At 46.0% G+C, this 20,310-nt stretch overlaps 1 protein-coding gene across 1 annotated transcript in view; it reads left to right on the top strand.

Annotated features, from left to right (window-relative positions):
- The window catches only part of LOC106567871 (neuronal tyrosine-phosphorylated phosphoinositide-3-kinase adapter 1), a 30,354-nt gene extending 12,497 nt beyond the window's left edge, over positions 1-17,857 (top strand). Inside the window, exons 2-7 of the mRNA XM_014137703.2 lie at positions 9,907-10,154; positions 12,814-13,193; positions 13,320-15,032; positions 15,228-15,473; positions 15,880-15,986; positions 17,483-17,857. Coding sequence (XP_013993178.1) covers positions 9,967-10,154; positions 12,814-13,193; positions 13,320-15,032; positions 15,228-15,473; positions 15,880-15,986; positions 17,483-17,857 — 3,009 coding nt within the window. The 5' untranslated portion in view covers positions 9,907-9,966. The remainder of the gene's footprint in view (positions 1-9,906; positions 10,155-12,813; positions 13,194-13,319; positions 15,033-15,227; positions 15,474-15,879; positions 15,987-17,482) is intronic.
- The last annotated feature ends 2,453 nt before the right edge of the window (positions 17,858-20,310 follow it).

The following is a 20,310-nucleotide window of genomic DNA, read 5'->3' as shown; positions in this document are numbered from 1 at the left end:
GAAAGGAGAAGATTAATTGTGTGTCGTCTGCATAGCAATGATAGGAGAGACCATGTGAGGATATGACAGAGCCAAGTGACTTGGTGTATAGCGAGAATAGGAGAGGGCCTAGAACAGAGCCCTGGGGGACACCAGTGGTGAGAGCGCATGGTGCGGAGACAGATTCTCGCCACGCCACCTGGTAGGAGCGACCTGTCAGGTAGGACGCAATCCAAGCGTGGGCCGCGCCGGAGATGCCCAACTCGGAGAGGGTGGAGAGGAGGATCTGATGGTTCACAGTATCAAAGGCAGCAGATAGGTCTAGAAGTATGAGAGCAGAGGAGAGAGAGTTAGCTTTAGCAGTGCGGAGAGCCTCCGTGACACAGAGAAGAGCAGTCTCAGTTGAATGCCCAGTCTTGAAACCTGACTGATTAGGATCAAGAAGGTCATTCTGAGAGAGATAGCAGGAGAGCTGGCCAAGGACGGCACGTTCAAGAGTTTTGGAGAGAAAAGAAAGAAGGGATACTGGTCTGTAGTTGTTGACATCGGAGGGATCGAGTGTAGGTTTTTTCAGAAGGGGGTGCAACTCTCGCTCTCTTGAAGACGGAAGGGACGTAGCCAGCGGTCAAGGATGAGTTGATGAGCGAGGTGAGGAAGGGGAGAAGGTCTCCGGAAATGGTCTGGAGAAGAGAGGACGGGATAGGGTCAAGTGGGCAGGTTGTTGGGCGGCCGGCCGTCACAAGACGCGAGATTTCATCTGGAGAGTGAGGGGAGAAAGAGGTCAAAGCACAGGGTAGGGCAGTGTGAGCAGGACCAGCGGTGTCGTTTGACTTAGCAAACGAGGATCGGATATCGTCAACCTTCTTTTCAAAATGGTTGACGAAGTCATCCGCAGAGAGGGAGGAGGGGGGAGGGGGAGGAGGATTCAGGAGGGAGGAGAAGGTAGCAAAGAGCTTCCTAGGGTTAGAGGCAGATGCTTGGAATTTAGAGTGGTAGAAAGTGGCTTTAGCAGCAGAGACAGAAGAGGAGAATGTAGAGAGGAGTGAGTGAAAGGATGCCAGGTCCGCAGGGGAGGCGAGTTTTCCTCCATTTCCGCTCGGCTGCCCGGAGCCCTGTTCTGTGAGCTCGTAGTGAGTCGTCGAGCCACGGAGCAGGAGGGGAGGACCGAGCCGGCCTGGAGGATAGGGGACAGAGAAAATCAAAGGATGCAGAAAGGGAGGAGAGGAGGGTTGAGGAGGCAGAATCAGGAGATAGGTTGGAGAAGGTTTGAGCAGAGGGAAGAGATGATAGGATGGAAGAGGAGAGAGTAGCGGGAGAGAGAGAGCGAAGGTTGGGACGGCGCAATACCATCCGAGTAGGGGCAGAGTGAGAAGTGTTGGATGAGAGCAAGAGGGAAAAGGATACAAGGTAGTGGTCGGAGATTTGGAGGGGAGTTGCAATGAGATTAGTGGAAGAACAGCATCTAGTAAAGATGAGGTCAAGCGTATTGCCTGCCTTGTGAGTAGGGGGGGGAAGGTGAGAGGGTGAGGTCAAAAGAGGAGAGGAGTGGAAAGAAGGAGGCAGAGAGGAATGAGTCAAAGGTAGACGTGGGGAGGTTAAAGTCACCCAGAACTGTGAGAGGTGAGCCATCCTCAGGAAAGGAACTTATCAAGGCGTCAAGCTCATTGATGAACTCTCCAAGGGAACCTGGAGGGCGATAAATGATAAGGATGTTAAGCATCACACCCCCTCCTCCATGCTTCATGATGGGAACCACACATGTGGAGATTATCCGTTCATCTACTCTGCGTTTCACAAAGACACTGTGGTTGGAACCAGAAATCTCAAATTTGGACTCATGACAGATTTCCACCGCTCTAATGTCCATTGCTTGTGTCTCTTGGCCCAAGAAAATCTCTTCTTCTTATTGGTGTCCTTTAGTAGTGGTTTCTTTGCAGCAATTCTACCATGAAGGCCTGATTCACGCAGTCTCCTCTGAACAGTTGATGTTGAGATGTGTTTGTTACGTGAACTCTGTGAAGCATTTATGTTGGTTGCAAATTCTGAGGCTGATAAGTCTAATGAACTTATACTCTGCAGCAGAGGTAACTCTGGGTCTTCCTTTCCTGTGGTGGTCCTCATGAGAGCTAGTTTCATCATTGCGCTTGATGTTTTTTTGTGACTGCACTTGAAGAAACTTTCAAAGTTCTTGAAATTTTCCACATTGATTGACCTTCATGTCTTAAAGTAATGATGGACTGTTGTTTCTCATTGTTTATTTGAGCTGATCTTGCCATTATATGGACTTGGTCTTTTACCAAATAGGGCTATATTCTGTATACCACCCCTACCTTGTCACAACACAACTGATTGGCTCAAACACACACCTTGACAAGGCACACCTGATAATTGAAATGCATTCCAGGTGACTACCTCATGAAACTGGTTGAGAGAATGCCAAGAGTGTGCAAGGCTGTCATCAAGGCAAAGGGTGGCTACTTGGAAGAATCTCAAATCTCAAATATAAAATATATTTTGATTTGTTTAACACTTTTTTGGTTACTACATTATTCAATATGTGTTATTTCATAGTTTTGATATCTTCACTATTATTCTACAATGTAGAAATAGTATAAAAGTCCAAACTTTTGACTGGTACTGTATATGTAGCGTATTAATGTGTTATTGGCAGAATACTCATCACATAAATGAAAGTTAGCCATATTATCATCCTCCATTAGTTGCTGTCACTCAGTTATGTGTGCTAGTGGAACAGAAAGCCAGTGGTACGGCTGGGTGAGAGGAGGAAAGAGGGCGTTTATTTGGAGTATATTTTTGGTTCCAACTCCATGAAAGATTCATTGGTCACTCAGTTTGAACAATGCCGAGGAAGAGGAGCAGCCAATGCAGGGTGGAAGAGGGAATATACCAAACAAGGAGGGTGTACTACATGTGTGCAGTGTGTTTATCTGTATGTGTGCATGCGCGTGCACGTGTGTTTGCGTGTGTATGTGTGTTCACTGTTAACATTTTAAAATATCAGACACCAAACCTCGTTCAAAGGGATGGTTAACTCTCCAGGTTCCACTAGTCCGTACCAATCTAGATACATCCACCTTCAGTTTAGTGCCCCCCATTTTTGGACAGAGGACAAATCTCCCTATATCTTGACTCTGGTGCCTTTAGGACAGTTTAGGACTTTAATGTTAAATGAATTTAATGAGAATTGCAGCGATTTGGATTGAATGTAAATAATTGTACTTGTGGTGTTTGAAACTGTAGTGTTGATTCTGTAATTTGGTGAAGATTTGTAATTGTTGTATTGCTGTCCTCGGGGCACCATTGTAAATGAGACCCTGATCTCAATGGGTTCCACTGAATAAATAAAAGTGCCTGTCACATGCATTCATTTTTCTTTTGGAGAAACCCAAAACCGCTCTGTTTCCCATGCGTTGTATGATTGAATGCTTTTTCCTGGGTCTTTGAATGCGTTTGTTTTAGTGTGAGCAGCCCAGTGGTTGGCAGTAATTCATGTAGTATCCCAGTAGGGTTCCTCTCTGACCATACATCACATCACAGTGACTCAACACACTGTATTCTCTTGCCTTGTTTCCGTCATAAGAAAGGTACATTATCTTTTCTATAGCCAAACAACAACAACAAAAACAACAACAACAACAACCATATACACCAAATACAGCATGGTAACCATGGTTGCTCCCAATCTAATATCATAGTAGGCCTATATGGATTTCCATAATTCATGTTTGTGTAATTGGCTGGTAGCCTGAGAGCTGACTGTCTATTATCTGGAGAATATATAAGAATGGCACTCTCTGCACAGCATATGGTATCTATTTGTTACAGATATACCATGACAATTAAGACACGATGTAGGTGTACACAGAAATACTAATTAAGCAGGGTAAAATTGGATCCGTAGCATGTTAACTTTCCCATTCAGATAATAATGAACGACAGCGCTAACATCCCCCTTTGTGAATATTTAGTAGATGGAGAGAGACACATGCAGACAGTGTTGCTAGGAGACCACACACTCAGTGACTGGCGTGAGAGACTGGCTGGTTTCACAGGCAGCCCTCCCCCAATTCTTACAGTCCAGCTTCTTCTCCCTTTTCACTGTTTGTCTATCGTCTCCTCTTTTCTCCCTTTTCTCCATGTACGTATCCCCTCTCTCCCTTTCTCCATTTTGCTATCTATCTATCTATCTATCTATCTATCTATCTATCTATCTATCTATCTATCTATCTATCTATCTATCTATCTATCTATCTATCTATCTATCTATCTATCTATCTATCTATCTATCTATCTATCTATCTATCTATCTATCTATCTATCTATCTATCTATCTATCTATCTATCTATCTATCTATCTATCTATCTATCTATCTATCTATCTATCTATCTATCTATCTATCTATCTATCTATCTATCTATCTATCTATCTATCTATCTATCTATCTATCTATCTATCTATCTATCTATCTATCTATCTATCTATCTATCTATCTATCTATCTATCTCCATCCCCCTCCCCCCTCTCTTTCTCCCTCTTATCCTCCCTCTCCCTCCCTCCTTCCCAGTCCTTTTCTCCCAGGCTGATTGGCTGCAGCGTGTCGGGCTTCCACGGCGTACAGTCGGGCTTGTTAGAGTGTGGTGAGGGTGACAGTGTGGATGCGTGCGGCGCGGGGTCAAGCCATGATAGCACACAGTGCGGTGCTGTACAGTGTGGCGGTGTGGTGGAGCCCCGTAACAGGCCAGCACTGTGGCGTGACAGACAGCAGCCCCATGGCCCAATAGAGCAGACGGCCTGACAGCCAGGTGCTCTCTCTGCCACCACTGGGAGGCAGGGTAGGAAGGAGGGAGGGGAGGAGTGGCAGGGGAAGACAGGGAGGGATGAGGGAGGGAGAGAGAGAGAGGCAGGGCGAGAGGGAGGGAACGAGGAGAGAAGGGGGAGACAGGAGGAGTTTATGTAGGGCTCATTGTCTCGGGAGCTCCGTCTCCCACAAACAACCCAGATGGCAGCGAACGCACAGCGTGGATTCAGAAGTCATCCAAGGTTGAGTTTAAATAGGAGATGTAGAAACAGCCACAGACACAGTCCTTTGACACCACAGATCCTCAATATACTGTAAGCCTGTAAGGTTAGCCACTCCCTTTTTACAACCAGAGATGATTCTCACAGTAATTATTGTTTGGTTAGTTCAAACTGTGGGCATATCTCATTTTCATATTTTTCTCAATTAATTTACTGTATCAGTTCTCTACCTTTTAATCAGTGAGCATTTGAGGTTATAGCTCGAAGGGTTTTGTGTGTGTCCATGTGTCAGTGTGTGTGTCCATGTGTCAGTGTGTGTGTCCATGTGTCAGTGTGTGTGTCCATGTGTCAGTGTGTGTGTCCATGTGTCAGTGTGTGTGCATGTCTGTATGTCCATATGTCCATGTGTCCGTGTGTTTTGTTTGCTCATGTGCCTGAATGGCTACATTATCTACAGCCTTGCATGCAGATCCAGTTATGTGAATCACGCCTCCTTCTGCCTCCATCTGCCTCCATCACGCCTCCATCTGCCTCCATCTGCCTCCATCACGCCTCCATCTGCCTCCATCTGCCTCCATCTGCCTCCTAGCTCTAATGAGGTGGATTTGAATGACTTCTGACCCTGTAAATGCATCTTAAACTGCTTTTAAAATCCCCAAATTGCTGCTTTAATGTGTCAGTGTGTGGGCTTTGGTTGCATATATATACATTGTGGGCTGCATATACAATATAGCCTATATAGTGTGTGTGTGTGTGTGTGTGTGTGTGTGTGTGTGTGTGTGTGTGTGTGTGTGTGTGTGTGTGTGTGTGTGTGTGTGTGTGTGTGTGTGTGTGTGTGTGTGTGTGTGTGTGTGTGTGTGTGTGTGTGTGTGTGTGTGTGCGCACATGTGTGCATGCATGTGTGTACGTGCCGTGTGCTTATACTGTAGCACATGTAAGAGCTGAATAAGACTGCATGTGAGTGCTGCTTTTGCCTCCACGATCATTTAGGCTTTGATAAGAACATGCTCTAGGAGTACATGGTGTGTATGGTGTGCTGCTGTATGGTGGAGTAGTGAACCTGATGAACCATCTCCCATGCAGTGTCCTAATCCTCAGCACACTTCTCAACAGCTGTAATGCGACAATTGCAGGGCTGCCTGCTCAGCCACCAGATCCTGGAAGCCCAACTCAGTGGCCAGAAGGCGACCTACACTTTCTCAGCTCCCTAACCTAATTAACACTGAGTCACACAGCACGCTACACCATACTACGCCACACCACGGAGGGTAGCCAGGCCGCAGCATGCAGCGGGGCATTGTGGGTAGGGAGGCCAGGGCTCTGGACAACAGGAGTAACGGGAGCTACGATGACACACAGGTCCATCTCAGAACCATGATGGGATGACACCGCTCTCTGTATGATCTCTCAAAAACAATATAGTTGTTTCAACTTATTATTATTAAGTAACTGGTTCCACAGCCTTTTTTTTGTTTACTCAACTTTTCATTCAAATGTTACTTGAAATTAAAATTTGTAGTTGGCCCAAACTTATCACGGCTCAGGAGTACGGAAATACGGAAGAAAAAAAAATGTATGAAATGTATGCATTCACTACTGTAAGTCGCTCTGGATAAGAGCGTCTGCTAAATGACTAAAATGTAAATGTAAAAAATGAGAAGATCCAGATGTAGACAGTTCGAAGTAACACATTTTATTACAAAAACAGGGGGCAGGCAAACGACAGGTCAAGGGCAGGCAGAGGTCAGTAATCCAGAGCAGAGTCCGAAAGGTACAGATCGGCAGGTATGCTCAGGGTCAGGGCAGCTCCAACTTGAGAAAACGTAGGCAAAAATTCAGTCAACTTAAAATGATTTGTTTGCGCAACTTATCTCATATGTTCATTCAACTGGAAATTATTATTTGGGCATCTTAACTAAAACAGTCTGTGCAACTGGTTACACACACACAAACAGTGCTTTTAACATACACTGTTTTCAACATACATATTTTGACATACATAATTACATTGTGCATGTTCATTTTTACAGTAGTTATTATTCAACATGCAATCTACCTGGGATTTGAACTCACAACCTTTTGGTTCACGGCATTCCGATCTTCTATTAATCTGACTATTCTCTAATTCTTACATTCCAGCTTCTTCTCCTTTTTCACTGTTTATTTATCGCCTCCTTTTTCTCCATTTACTTATCCCCTTTCCCTTTCTCTCTATCAATCTGTCCCCACTTCGTTTTTTGTCTATTCATGTTTATCTCTACCCTGCTCTCTTTATCGGCTTCCCTCATCTTTCCCAATACCTCCTCTCCTCTCTCCCTCGAGTTCCTGCCTGAGCTGTCTCCCTCCCTCCCTCCCTGTCTTTCTATGCATCTCTATCCATCCTACTCTTGAGGACTGTTTATCTCTCCCCTCCTCCCCACCTGTATCTCTCTCTCCCTCTCTCCCATGCCCACTCCTCCCTTTCTCACTTTCTATATCTCTTGCTATCTGTGTCAATTATCAGTTAATGTGACTATTCTCTCCTAATTGATTTGATTTACTTATTTCAGCATTTATGGTTTTCTGTATTAGTTGTGTAATGTTGGTGGGCATATTACTTTGTTTTAATTTGACTCCTTAATCACTATAATAAATACAATTGTTTTACTTTAGAGTACTTTTAACAAAGCTGAGATTTACTTTGGAGTGCAAGGTGTAACAGTACATGTGGAATCAGTCATTGACACAGACAAGGTGGCGCAGCAGGACGAATGATATGCCATGAACCAGGAGTTTGTGAGTTCAAATCCCAGGTGGCGACATGTTGAATAATAATTACTCTATAATGAACAGGCACAATGTAGTCATGCATGTCAAATATGTAAGTTGAAAGCATTGTATGTCAAAAGCAGTGCGTGTGTAGCTAGTTCCACAGACTCACTTAGTAAAGATGCCCAAATCATTTCTTTTTATTTGAATCAACATAGGAGACAAGTTGAGCAAACATATCATTTTAAGTTGACTGAATTTTCTCAAGATTTTATTTTTTACAGTGCATACTGTATATGGCTCTGCTATCTTCCATTTATTGTAATCGGATTGAGGTTGAGATTTATATTGGTTATAAGACATTAAATTGGCTATCCCAACCTATAAAAACGTATAATCTAATGGAGTAAATTTTGTTTAATTCCCTGTGCCGTTGGAGAAGGGTTGGTACAGTTATGTGTGGGTGGATTCCTTGAGTGCTATATTAAATGTGTACTAGTAGACCATTATTGATTTTGTCCACATTGGATGTTGGCATAATTTTGATCCAGTGTTTGTGAGGCTTCTCAAACCAAAACCAATAGCAAGGAAAGAGTATCCCGTGCAGTATAAGTAAAACCACCAAAAGCCCCTGAACTCTCACACTGACAGCTGTGCTTTTCTTAGCCAATCGCAACACTGTGCTTGCATACTCCAATGCACACAACACTGTTGGGCATTCAAATATCTGCCTCACAACAAGCCTGACTCCTCATGTCGTGGTCACGAAGCCTTGTGTGCGCTACATATGACCAACCACATTACTGCCTGGGTAGCAGACAGTTCTAGTCAGGCGACCCCAAGGCCCCCAGCCAGAGAGCAACACAGCAGTTGAGTTACCATGCTTACTCAGATAGTCATAATTGGATAATGAACATATACTGTAAATAGTGTTTTCATGTGATCAACTGTAGGTTGGGCATTGGTGTAAACAACACAGTGGCTGAGTAAATATACAGTACCTGTGCCTTACTGTCTGGCTGCCTGGGTGCCTGGCCCAATGCACAGTTTGTTTTAGCCTGGAGGACAGGATATCCACCATGACACAAGGAGCCTTATTAGCAACGTTTCCTGCATTGCAGCGTATCTGGATGCTTTCCCATGTTTTGGTCAGATATTTTGTCAGACATAGTTTATAATGCTGCGTCTCATCTGGGTTTTAACTTTCCCCGCTGATCATAACTCCTACCCTGAATCCCTCCTGGTCTGTTCACCTGTATGGAAGAGCAAGACCCCAACGTGGTCTCGGAGTATTTCATTTCATTCTATATGTAAATCTGAGACACTCCATTTAGTATGATATGTGACGTTTCGTATTATATATATTCATTTGTGGATGTCCATCACCCATTTCGTATGACATGTTACTAATTACAACTCATATGTTATAGATTTGAAAAATGTGCAATATGTTAAGAATTTGAAAAATGTACTATATGTTACGAATTTGCAAAACGTGTGATATATTATGAATACTAGCTAGGTGGCTAACTTTAGCTAGCTGGCTAGGGTTAGGGGTAAGGTTAGGGTTAGGGTTAGGATTACGTTTAAGAGTTAGGTTAAAGGGTTAAGGTTAGGGTTAGGGGAAGGGTTAGCTAAAAGGGTTAAGGTTAGGGTTAAGGTTAGATGAAGGGTTAGCTAACATGCTAAGTAGTCGCAAAGTAGTAAAAAAGTAGTAAGTAGTTGAAAAGTTGCTAATTAGCTAAAACGCTAAAGTTGTCTATGATGAGATTCGAACTCATAACTGTTGTGGTTGCTAGACGTTCGCATTATACGCCTACCCATCCATCACGACCAACCATCCTACTTTAATTTTAAGTAGCCATCTGTCTTATGTAACCATACCGTATCATACTAATTTGAGTGTCCCAGATTTACATTTACTATGTTATGTCTAGTCTATGAGACCAGGCTGAGGAGCCAGGTACTATAATCGTGCTGTGACTGCTACTGCCCTACATACAGCATGTCGACATGAGAGCCGTGTAACTGTGTAGGGGAGCTGTGTAAAAGGAGAACTGGAAGTGACTGTCATGTCAGCTCAACATGTAGTAGATGACTATTAACAATGCCACTGTCTCCATCTCCTCTGTGTCTAGGTGATTGAAGTGTGGCCTGCAGTGACATCCATCCCCTTCTCCCTATTGGTCTTCTATACCATGAGCTCTGGCTCCGCCCAGGATGTGGCGGTGGAGCATTTCTTGCGTGACATAGAGAGGCGGGGCAAGCGGCTACATTGTGCTGTGATTGGTTGCGAGGAGCAGCGTCCCCGTGGCGACATGAACCTGCTGTATCGTAAGAGCCGGCTGGACTGGAGGCACAAGGACCAGGAAGGCAATAAGAAGAGGTGAGCAGGGGTGAACTATCTCAACTCACAGCAGCGTGCTGGACTGGAGTGAAGGAATGACATTATTCAGTTGAGTTGAGTTGTAAATCTCTGAGCTGAAGTGGAAGAGTTTTATCGTTCATATTTTATGTGTAACCATGTCGAAAGGAAGTAGAGAAACAAGAGAAGAGAGGAACAGAAGATCAGAAGGGAGGAGCTTTATTGCCTTCATTATAGGGACAATGTGGCCCATTGGTGCCTATGTAGATTATGGCAAGCGTACACACACTTACACACCCGCAGGCACACACACACACACACACACACACACACACACACACACACACACACACACACACACACACACACACACACACACACACACACACACACACACACACACACACACACACACACACACACACACACACACACACACATACACACACACACACACACATACACACAGAGCTCTGCTCTTGGCTTTTCTTCACGTAATGCAATGAGACAGAAAACAGTTGCATCTCTGTTCTCCATGATGAACAGGCTCAGTGCTGTTTTCGCTGCCTGCACTAGCCCCCCCCCCCTCTCAATAGGAAGGTGTACAATGACATTGTCTCCCTGCTGGTTCACTGCTTCATAAGGGATGATGGCAGAGTTAAGGCACATCAGTAGGACAAGACTACTCATTGTGACCTATAAACAAGGCATGCATTTAGATGTGTGTAGTTTGTTCCGTTTTATCGCTCTTGCTTCCTCTACCTCAAACAAACATGGCAACCTGCACTCAGGGATCACTCACAGGCAATAACCTCCTAAATGAGGCCTTTGATTGCATGCTCGGAAGCAAAACATCTCTTCCTCCTCTCTTCACACACGAAGAGACCCAGTTTACCTCCCTCTCTCCCCCTCTCTCTCTCTCTCTCTCTCTCTCTCTCTCTCTCTCTCTTTCTCTCTTTCTCTCTTTCTAATACACACATACACACCAGACACACACATATGTGTGCACCCACCCACTCAGTTCCCACTCTTTCAAAGCAGGGAACAAAAGGTGGTCGTAGCATCCAGCTCCATTCCTCCGGTCCTGCTAGGGAAGTCAGATCTGACCCATTCATCCCGTTGTTCCTTCCTCACCATGGTTACCTCTCCCCTCCTTTCCTCTCGGAATGGTCTTGGAATCGGAGAGACAGGTTGAAATGGTGATGATCCATAGTTGACACACTAAGTAGAGGCTTTTTATATACTGTGCTATACAGCCAATATATCCCTTCTCGGCGGTTGTAGTGAAGAACGGTTTCATTTCAGGTCTTTTCATGGTAATTGCTGAGCACAGTGTTTTTCTACTGACTTCAGCCACTGTTGTTATGGCCGAATCACCTCTATAAAGGTTCATTTACAGAGCTATACCGTATATTCTATATGTAATAACTCCAGATTTGGACCATGTCAGCTGCAACATCCTCATCCCATTTAATTGTCCGTTAAGGTACACCGTTGTATGGATTCTGCTCAAATGTAATCAATCATTAACTTGATTGGTGAGATATTGAGTTTAGTTTCTCCTATTAGGAAACCAAAGATGTTCTGAATCTGTGGCATTCCTGCATGATGGTAGTTTGGATGAGGTCATGATGACCTTCAAAAGATCTTCAGGGATTATCCATTTGACGTTTTTTGAAGTAAAATTGGCTTTAGAAAGCAATTAAGAATTTAGTTGTCTGTTTAATCAAAGGAACAGTACAGTAGTTGATACATTAAATTCCGATGTATTTACTTTTCATCAAGTAAACTCCAGTTGAGATTTTTATGCTGCACTGCCACACCTTTCTTCAGGCACTAAACACCCCTCACACATTATATGTTTTAAGGGTGCTTTTTCCTTTGTGCGCTTGTTTGTAGTATGTTTAGTACTTTGGCAAGCAATACCATGTGCATTTTCTCAGGTTTTGAGACAAACCACTAAACAAATAAACAGGCAAACCAGTTGCCATGGAAACAGATACAATACTTGGCAGAGGTCATGATGAGTGTAGTAAAGGGACAATGAAATAAAACAGATAAAGAATTAGTTAGAGAAACCCAGTAACACGGTAACGTACACACAGGAGGATTATAGTCAGAAAGGAGCAGCTAGATTTGGGAAGGCTGGGTTTTAGGGGAAGCAATTTCCTAATTGAATGTGCTTGTGATCTAAGGGAGCAGATGTGGAGGGATAGAAATGGAAGGATAGAAGAGTTCTGAAGAGGGAGGCCCCCCCCCCATGCAGATACCGGCATGCACAGCTGCTGCACTGCCTCGCCCAATCTCTCATCACTCACTCTCTAACGGGAAACTACGCTCCCCGTGCCATCCATGCATGAGGAGCAGTGTGTGTGTGTGTGTGTGTGTGTGTGTGTGTGTGTGTGTGTGTGTGTGTGTGTGTGTGTGTGTGTGTGTGTGTGTGTGTGTGTGTGTGTGTGTGTGTGTGTGTGTGTGAGAGAGGCAGAGGAGTAGAGGGAGCCGTAGGACTGCAGATTCAATTGAATGTAAGCTATGTAGAGACCATTTTTTTAACAGAAAAATAAAAAAGGAGAGAGGCAGAAAAGGGGAAGGCAACACAATGGGAAAATAAATTAACGTCCTTCAATAAGACGTGATTAACTGCTGAATGAGGGAATGTTGTTCTTCCTGTGTTGTCCAGCTCCAGCCAGAAGGACCCCTCCTCAGCCACGGTGGGCAAGGTCCGTGACCTGGCATCCTTCCGGCGCCACTTCCGCATGGGCTTCATGACCATGCCTGCCTCCCAGGACCTGTCCCCTCACTCCTGTGCCTCCGCCATGGCCCCCCGCTCTCAGTCCTGCCACGCCGTGGGCGCTGGAGACACAGGTCTGGAGAACGGGGAAGATTACTCTGACACCCAGTCACAGCACGGCGGGCGCTGTCCCCCTGCTAAACCCAAACGCCATCCCAGCACCCGTCTCAGCTCCTCCTCGGACCCCAGAGCACCTCACGCCCCACCGGACGCCCCTCCGCCACCCCCGCCCACTCACCCGCAGGCCAAACACTCAGAGAAGAAGAACGGTAGGCTATGGAAACAGTAATGAGGGTAGTGAAGTGGGGAAATGTGAAAATGTGTGTTAATATTATTGTCCCCGTTGTAATTATTGAATTATCTCTCATTCATTGCTCTCTCCCTTTCCCCTGTAGCCATGAAGAAGTCTGACTCAGGGGACATGTCCAAAAAGATGCCGCCTTTGAAGCCCAAACGAAGCCCCAGTACTCAGCTCTCGTTTGAGCCCCCAACTCCCCGTGTGCCCCCTCTTGCCACGCCCATCCAGGGGGGCGAGGTTCAGCCTCAGGGGGACAATGAGCCCGTCTACATAGAGATGGTGGGCCAAGTGTTCACCAGGGAGAGCCAGACTGCCACCCCTCACCCTGTCACGCCCGTAGCCACCACGCCTGATTCAGACTCAGATCAGAGCGAGGCCATCTATGAGGAGATGAAGTACCCACTGCCAGAGGACAGAGAGGGACACAAACGCCTCCCTCTCAAACACGAGAGACTCAGATCCTCCAAACACCACCACTCCTCCTCTGGCATGTCCGCCCATCTACCTCGCCCCTCCTCCTCCCCCTCCTGCTCCAAACCTAAAGCCACAGTGTCCATCTCCCACTCCTCGCCCCTCCCCTCCTCCACCTCCTCCACCCCTGTCCCCCAGCCCCTCTCCTCCAGCCCGCACCCCCCACGAGCCCCTACGCCCTACCTCCTCCAGGGGAACAAATCAGAGACAGAGTCCAACAGTAAGATCCCAGCCCCCTTCCCCAACCTGCTGCAGCACCGACCCCCGCTGCTCGCCTTCCCCCAGCCTGCTGCTGCCTCCAGTGGGGTCGGGGTCCAACACAAGGCTGCTTCTGCCAAACTGGGGACCATTAACATTCAGACCTCCTCCAGTATGACAGCTCCGTCTAGCACCTCTTCCTCCTCCACCACCCCCTCCTCTAACCTCCCTGTGCCCCTGTCAGGCTCTAAGGAGTCTAAGGACAGAGATAGAGACAGCCAGCTCGGCCCTGCACCAGGGCTAAGGGCCAGGAGCCACTCCACACCCCTGCCCCCTTCCTCTAAGTCCACCTCCCCCTATTCCCACCACCACCACCACCATCCCCACCCTCACCACCGCCCCTCACACTACCACCACTACCGCAAGCCAGAGAGAGGAGACTCGCCCAACCCCAACACCAACAACAAGAATGGCTCGGAGACCTTCTCCAAGTCCATTGCCCAGACCCAGACCCAGGGCTCGGGCAAGGAGGGAAAGTCTGTGAGCTTCTGCTTGAAGTTAGACAAAGCAGAGAGGGACAGGGACAGAGAGAGGGATAAGGACAGAGAGAGGGACAGAGATGGTCACAGGGACAGTCACAGAGACAGGGACAGTGACAGAGAGCGACACAGGGAGAGAGACAGAGAAGCAGGGTTCCACTTTACCTCCTCTCAGGCTGAGAACACCACCAACAACCTTTCATCCCAGACCAGTGCCAGTTCAGCCACAACCTCGTCCTCCTCCTCTTCCACTCACTCTCGCCCTCACTCTCGCTCCCAACTCCACCGCTACCACACCCCCCACGGCCTACCTGCCTACAAGCCCCCCTCCTCAGACAGCCCCCTGCTCTGGACCTACCCCTCGGTGGGCTTCCGGAGACCCCCGGCATACGACAGCCTGCGAGGAGGGTCTCATCTGCCCTCCTTGCACCACCAGGGTCACGGGGATGTGGCCTCCAAAAGCAGCACGGTGCCTGGGCCCGTCCAGGGGAAGGCTGGGTTCATGCCCTGGGACAACAGTGGCTTTGGAGATGACGGGTCTTACTTGCCCATGCAGAGGAAACTGTCCTTCAGCCAAGGCAGCAAAGAGACAGAGAGAGAGAGTAAGTTAACGTGCTGGACGGCATCATGGGTTTGAATTGAGTATTGAAATGTATCAGAAGTTCCTCAGATCCCTGGGGAAGGGATAATCAGACTATTAGACTGTAGCTAAGTGACATCTGTCACTACAATATACTTTGTCAATAGACGATTATTCCATGTTTACTCAACAATTCCCTCTGACATTCCCCTCTCAGAGGATGAAGGGCGGGCGTGGAATGGCAGTGCCGATGCCCTCCTGAGGATAGACAAGGAGGACCTGGGCCCTGGACGTCGAGGAGGAGGAGGCCACTCTGGGATCCCGGTACGCTTCACTGGAGCAAGGGGGCTGGGCCACAGTGAGTCCCTGACCGGGATGGAGGTGGGGTCCTTGGGGTTCCGAGCCCTGCCTAGAGGGGGTCTCCCCCTCCCCTGCCAAACCTTTCCAGCCTGCCGCAATGGAGGTAAGCACTAAGACACCCAGCACAGACTCCTTCACCCAGAATATTTTCAAGGAAAGGGGTATGTCTAGGATTTCACTAGCGCACAACAATCGCTTTAGAAAAGAGACAACATAGCAGATTTATCTGAAGATCCTATTACGTGCATTTCTTAAATCCACAGTCACATCATCATGGTGTTATGGGTTAAGATCATCAGTGGCAGCATATGTAGTGCCAGAGCTATATATACACACACACAGTCAGGCACATCATACCTCCCCCCACATGTATGCATAGTTGCACATAGATACATGAAATAATGCACTCCATTTTATACGCACAGCCATTCACCCTGACAACATGAACAGCACAGTTGATTTGTGGTTATAGACAGCTATATGAACAGTGCTTGTTTTTTCTGTTCCAGAACTGGGTCGATTGAGCCGCTCATCATCCACCTCTGGGGTGAGACAGGTGGGTGGAAGCGACGTTCAGTGGCAGAGCAGCCTGCCCCATCGAGAGGTACTGAATCAGGTGAATAATACCTATTATTATAATGACGATGATTATTATAATGAAGATGATCTTTGGTATTACTGTGATTACTGTCATTTGTACAAGTAGTAGTATTGGAATTATTCTGTAGAATATGGCCATTCTTATTATTCCCTGTGCTGATAGCAACAACCCTCCTCCTGAGCTATTTATAGTGTGGAGATATGTTCAGTGAGCAGAATAAGGTTGCGCCTTAAAGAATAAGTCCAGGGGAGAGCGATGCTCTAATTGACGTATACAGAGATGCATGGACGTAAGAAGTATGCTTCTCTACAGTGTTTTGGGGCAGTGAGACACTGTCCAATAGCGTTGCATTTTGCCCAGTCACTTGGCTGCGTCTCAAATGCTGACGCAGTTCGAGTGTGCTGTGCTGTGCTGCAGAGACTGTTCGTGTGTGCTGCGTAACCCTCCCTTGCACGCCACAGGGAGCCACAGGCTCGAATATAGTGTCACACTGCCGCCTGGTGGCAGGCTTGGGTACAACACGTTCTTATGGCTATTGTGGTTGCTGGGCTTGGTCTTCAGTGCTACAACAGAGATTCAGTGTTTACAGCAGGGATGGGCAACTTTGATGGGGTTGGAGGCCACAAAAAAATCTGAACTCATCATGAGCCACAGTGGCTCACGGGTCTATGTACCCACATCCATACCCACATATGCAGTCTACTGATTTGTGCAATCAATCCATTTGTGCAGTTAAACTACTTAATTCTCTTAACTAAATGCTTTATACCAGCGTTTTGGGGCCCCTAAAAGAGATTTGGTTGGGGGTCACCTCCACCTTGAGGGCAAGATATTTTACTGGCCCAGTCGTGACGTCGGAGAGAAAACATTTTATTTGCAATTCTACACATTTTGCCATGGGGCGGAGACAATATATGTACATTTTCTAACACATTTCATGCAATTCTACTCATTTTGACAAAACTTATGCCATGTTAATATGATATCTGAGTGAGAGTGACTAACAAAATCAATGGGGCACATGCCCTGCATACCAGATTGGTATTCGGCCATGATTACTACAAGTTTAGATAGCTGGCTAGACGTAACCTTTTACTGCAGTGGGCTTAATCATGGTCACACAGAGTCTTTCTTGATAGTCTTAAACAAATCTACTTTGAAACAAAAGTATACACCTCACACACATGGTTATGGGCTTAAAAAAATACATGTCAGATATAGAGTTGAAAGTATTACATTTTGAGTTTGCATCCCAATATTACTCTTTATACACAGAAGACTGAAATATAACAAAACCGTTTGACATAGAAACACCGGAGATTTGGTTATTTGATCTCACCAATCAAAAAATTGTTAGCTGACATGGCTAATTGAATGACTGTCAGTGACTGACATAACAAGTAACAAACTGTGACAAACTGTATTCATGCATACCCCACATTAGATTTTAGGTAAAAAAATCTTTGTTTAACTCCTCTCCTTCCACCCTTCCTGCCTCTCTCTCTGTCCAGTTGCATGGGCTGTCCCAATCCTCCCAAACGCCCTGCAGTCCTATCCTGTCCAGACAGCAGCAGCAGCTCCAGCTCCACCACCTCCAGCTGCAGTTCCAACACCTGGCCCAGCTGGCCCAGGGACAGCCTCCCACCAGCGGGGGCGCTGCCACGTCCGCAGCCCAAACCCAGAGGGATGGCAAGCTGCTGGAGGTCATTGAGAGGAAGCGCTGCCTATGCAAAGAGATCAAGGCCCACCGCCGCCCAGAAAAGAACCTGTGTAAGCAGGACAGCATGCCCATCCTACCCAGCTGGAGACGGACCCCTGAGCCCCAGAAGACTGGCATGCCCCCCTGTCAGAGGCCCCAGGCTGTGGTGTGGGACACAGCCATCTGAAGGGGGGGGGTTGTTGGGGCTGCGGAGGTACAGAAGAAAAACAGGGGCAAGTAAATAAGTACTATTGGGTACTGTTGTGGTGAGAATCAATAAGTTTACACGTGGAGAGAGATGGTGACAATCCCTCTACAAAGGAAAAGAGGATGGAGGACTATTTCCTCTTTTAGGAGTGACAGTGTGATTACCGCCGACCTCCACAGAAGAGTGAAAATATACATGAGAGTAAGATGAGAGTTTTGTGCTCTCACATAGTAAAATAAACTTTATTTGGAGCTGATACAAGGTCTGCAAGGTTAATGAGATTTTTTGAGGTGTGTGGGCCAGAGAGATAATGAACTGAAACATAAATCGTTATTTTGCCAAGAGTGATCAACTCTACTTTGTAGAGATATAAAAAGATTGGGAAGATTCAGTTGAGGGATATACCAATCCAATTTGAAACCAGGAAGAGACATACGTACGATCTTTCAATACAGTGTGATTTCTTACACTTTAGTTTTAGTATTGTACAAGCCCTTCCTTGACTCTTTATTCATTTCTTAAATGCCAGTCAACTCAGACTTTGTTGAGGCCTAAAAAGGGTTGAGAATTTAACCTATAAGAGCAATGCTGGTTTAACTAATTAGGCCTAATTTCCCCTAATTTAACTGCAGCTTACATGAATTTTCTCTCCCTCCACTCTCACAAATGGCTATTGGTAGGGAGAGTTTGAATGAGACTTCAGGCTGATCCTCAGCAAGACACATCTTATACAAACTTATGTTCAAGCACACAGACTCAGACACTTTAAAACACACACACACACACACACACACACACACACACACACACACACACACACACACACACACACACTTACAGTTGAAGTTGGAAGTTTACATGCACTTAGGTTGGAACCATTAAAAGTTGTTTTTCAACCACTCAACAAATTTATTGTTAACAAACTATAGTTTTGGCAAGTCGGTTAGGACATCTACTTTGTGCATGACACAAGTCATTTTTCCAACAATTGTTTACAGACAGATTATTTCACTTATAATTCACTGTATCACAATTCCAGTGGGTCAGAAGTTTACATACACTAAGTTGACTGTGCCTTTAAACAGCTTGGAAAATTCCAGAAAATGATGTCATGGCTTTAGAAGCTTCTGATAGGCTAATTGACATCATTTGAGTCAATTGGAGGTGTACCTTCATACTCAGTGTAACGGCCGTCTGAAAGAGTAGACCAAGGCGCAGCGTGGATAGTGCTCATCATGTATTGATTTCTGGTGAACACTTAAACAAAATAACAAAAACGACAGCCAAACAGTTCTGTCAGGTAATACTCACGAAACAGAAAATAACCACCCACAAAACCCAAAGGAAAACAGGCTACCTAAGTATGGCACCCAATCAGCGACAACGATGTACAGGCTGTCCCTGATTGAGAGCCATACCAGGCCAAAACAAAGAAATACAAAAACATAAAAAAAGGACATAGAATGCCCACCCTAGTCACACCCTGGCCTAACCAAAATAGAGAATAAAACCCTCTCTATGGCCAGGGCGTGACACTCAGTGCCTCTTTGCTTGACATCATGGGAAAATCAAAATAAATCAGCCAAGACCTCAGAAAAACAATTGTAGACCCCCACAAGTCTGGTTCATCCTTGGGAGCAATTTCCAAATGCCTTAAAGTACCACGTACATCTGTACAAACAATAGTACGCAAGTATAAACACCATGGAACCGCGCAGCCGTCATACCGCTCAGGAAGGAGACGCGTTCTGTCTCCTAGAGATGAACGTACTTTGGTGCGAAAAGTGCAAATCAATCCCAGAACAACAGCAAAGGACCTTGTGAAGATGCTGGTGGAAAGAGGTACAAAAGTATTTATATCCACAGTTAAACGAGTCCTTTATTGACCTAACCTGAAAGGCCGTTCAGCAAGGAAGAAGGCACTGCTCCTAAACCGCCATAAAAAAGCCAGACTACGGTTTGCAACTGCACATGGGGACAAAGATAGTACTTTTTGGAGAAATGTCCTCTGGTCTGATGAAACAAAAATAGAACTGTTTGGCCATAATGACCATCGTTATGTTTGGAGGAAAAAGGGGGATGCTTGCAAGCCGAAGAACACCATCCCAACCGTGAAGCACGGGGGTGGCAGCATCATGTTGTGGGGGTGCTTTGCTGCAGGAGGGACTGGTGCACTTCACAAAATAGATGGCATCATGAGGGAGGAAAATTATATGGATATATTGAAGCAACATCTCAAGACATCAATCAGGAAGTTGAAGCTTGGTTGCAAATGGGTCTTCCAATTGGACAATGACCCCAAGAATATTTCCAAAGTTGTGGCAAAATGGCTTAAGGACAACAAAGTCAAGGTATTGGAGTGGCCATCACAAAGCCCTGTCTTCAATCCTATAGAAAATCTGTGGGCAGAACTGAAATAGCGTGTACGAGCA

The sequence above is a fragment of the Salmo salar genome, chromosome ssa13 (genome assembly GCF_905237065.1).
Source record: "Salmo salar chromosome ssa13, Ssal_v3.1, whole genome shotgun sequence".
Classification (NCBI taxonomy): Eukaryota; Metazoa; Chordata; class Actinopteri; order Salmoniformes; family Salmonidae; genus Salmo; species Salmo salar.
The sequence above is the reverse complement of the archived record's forward strand: the minus strand, read 5'-3'. Positions and strand labels throughout refer to the sequence as shown.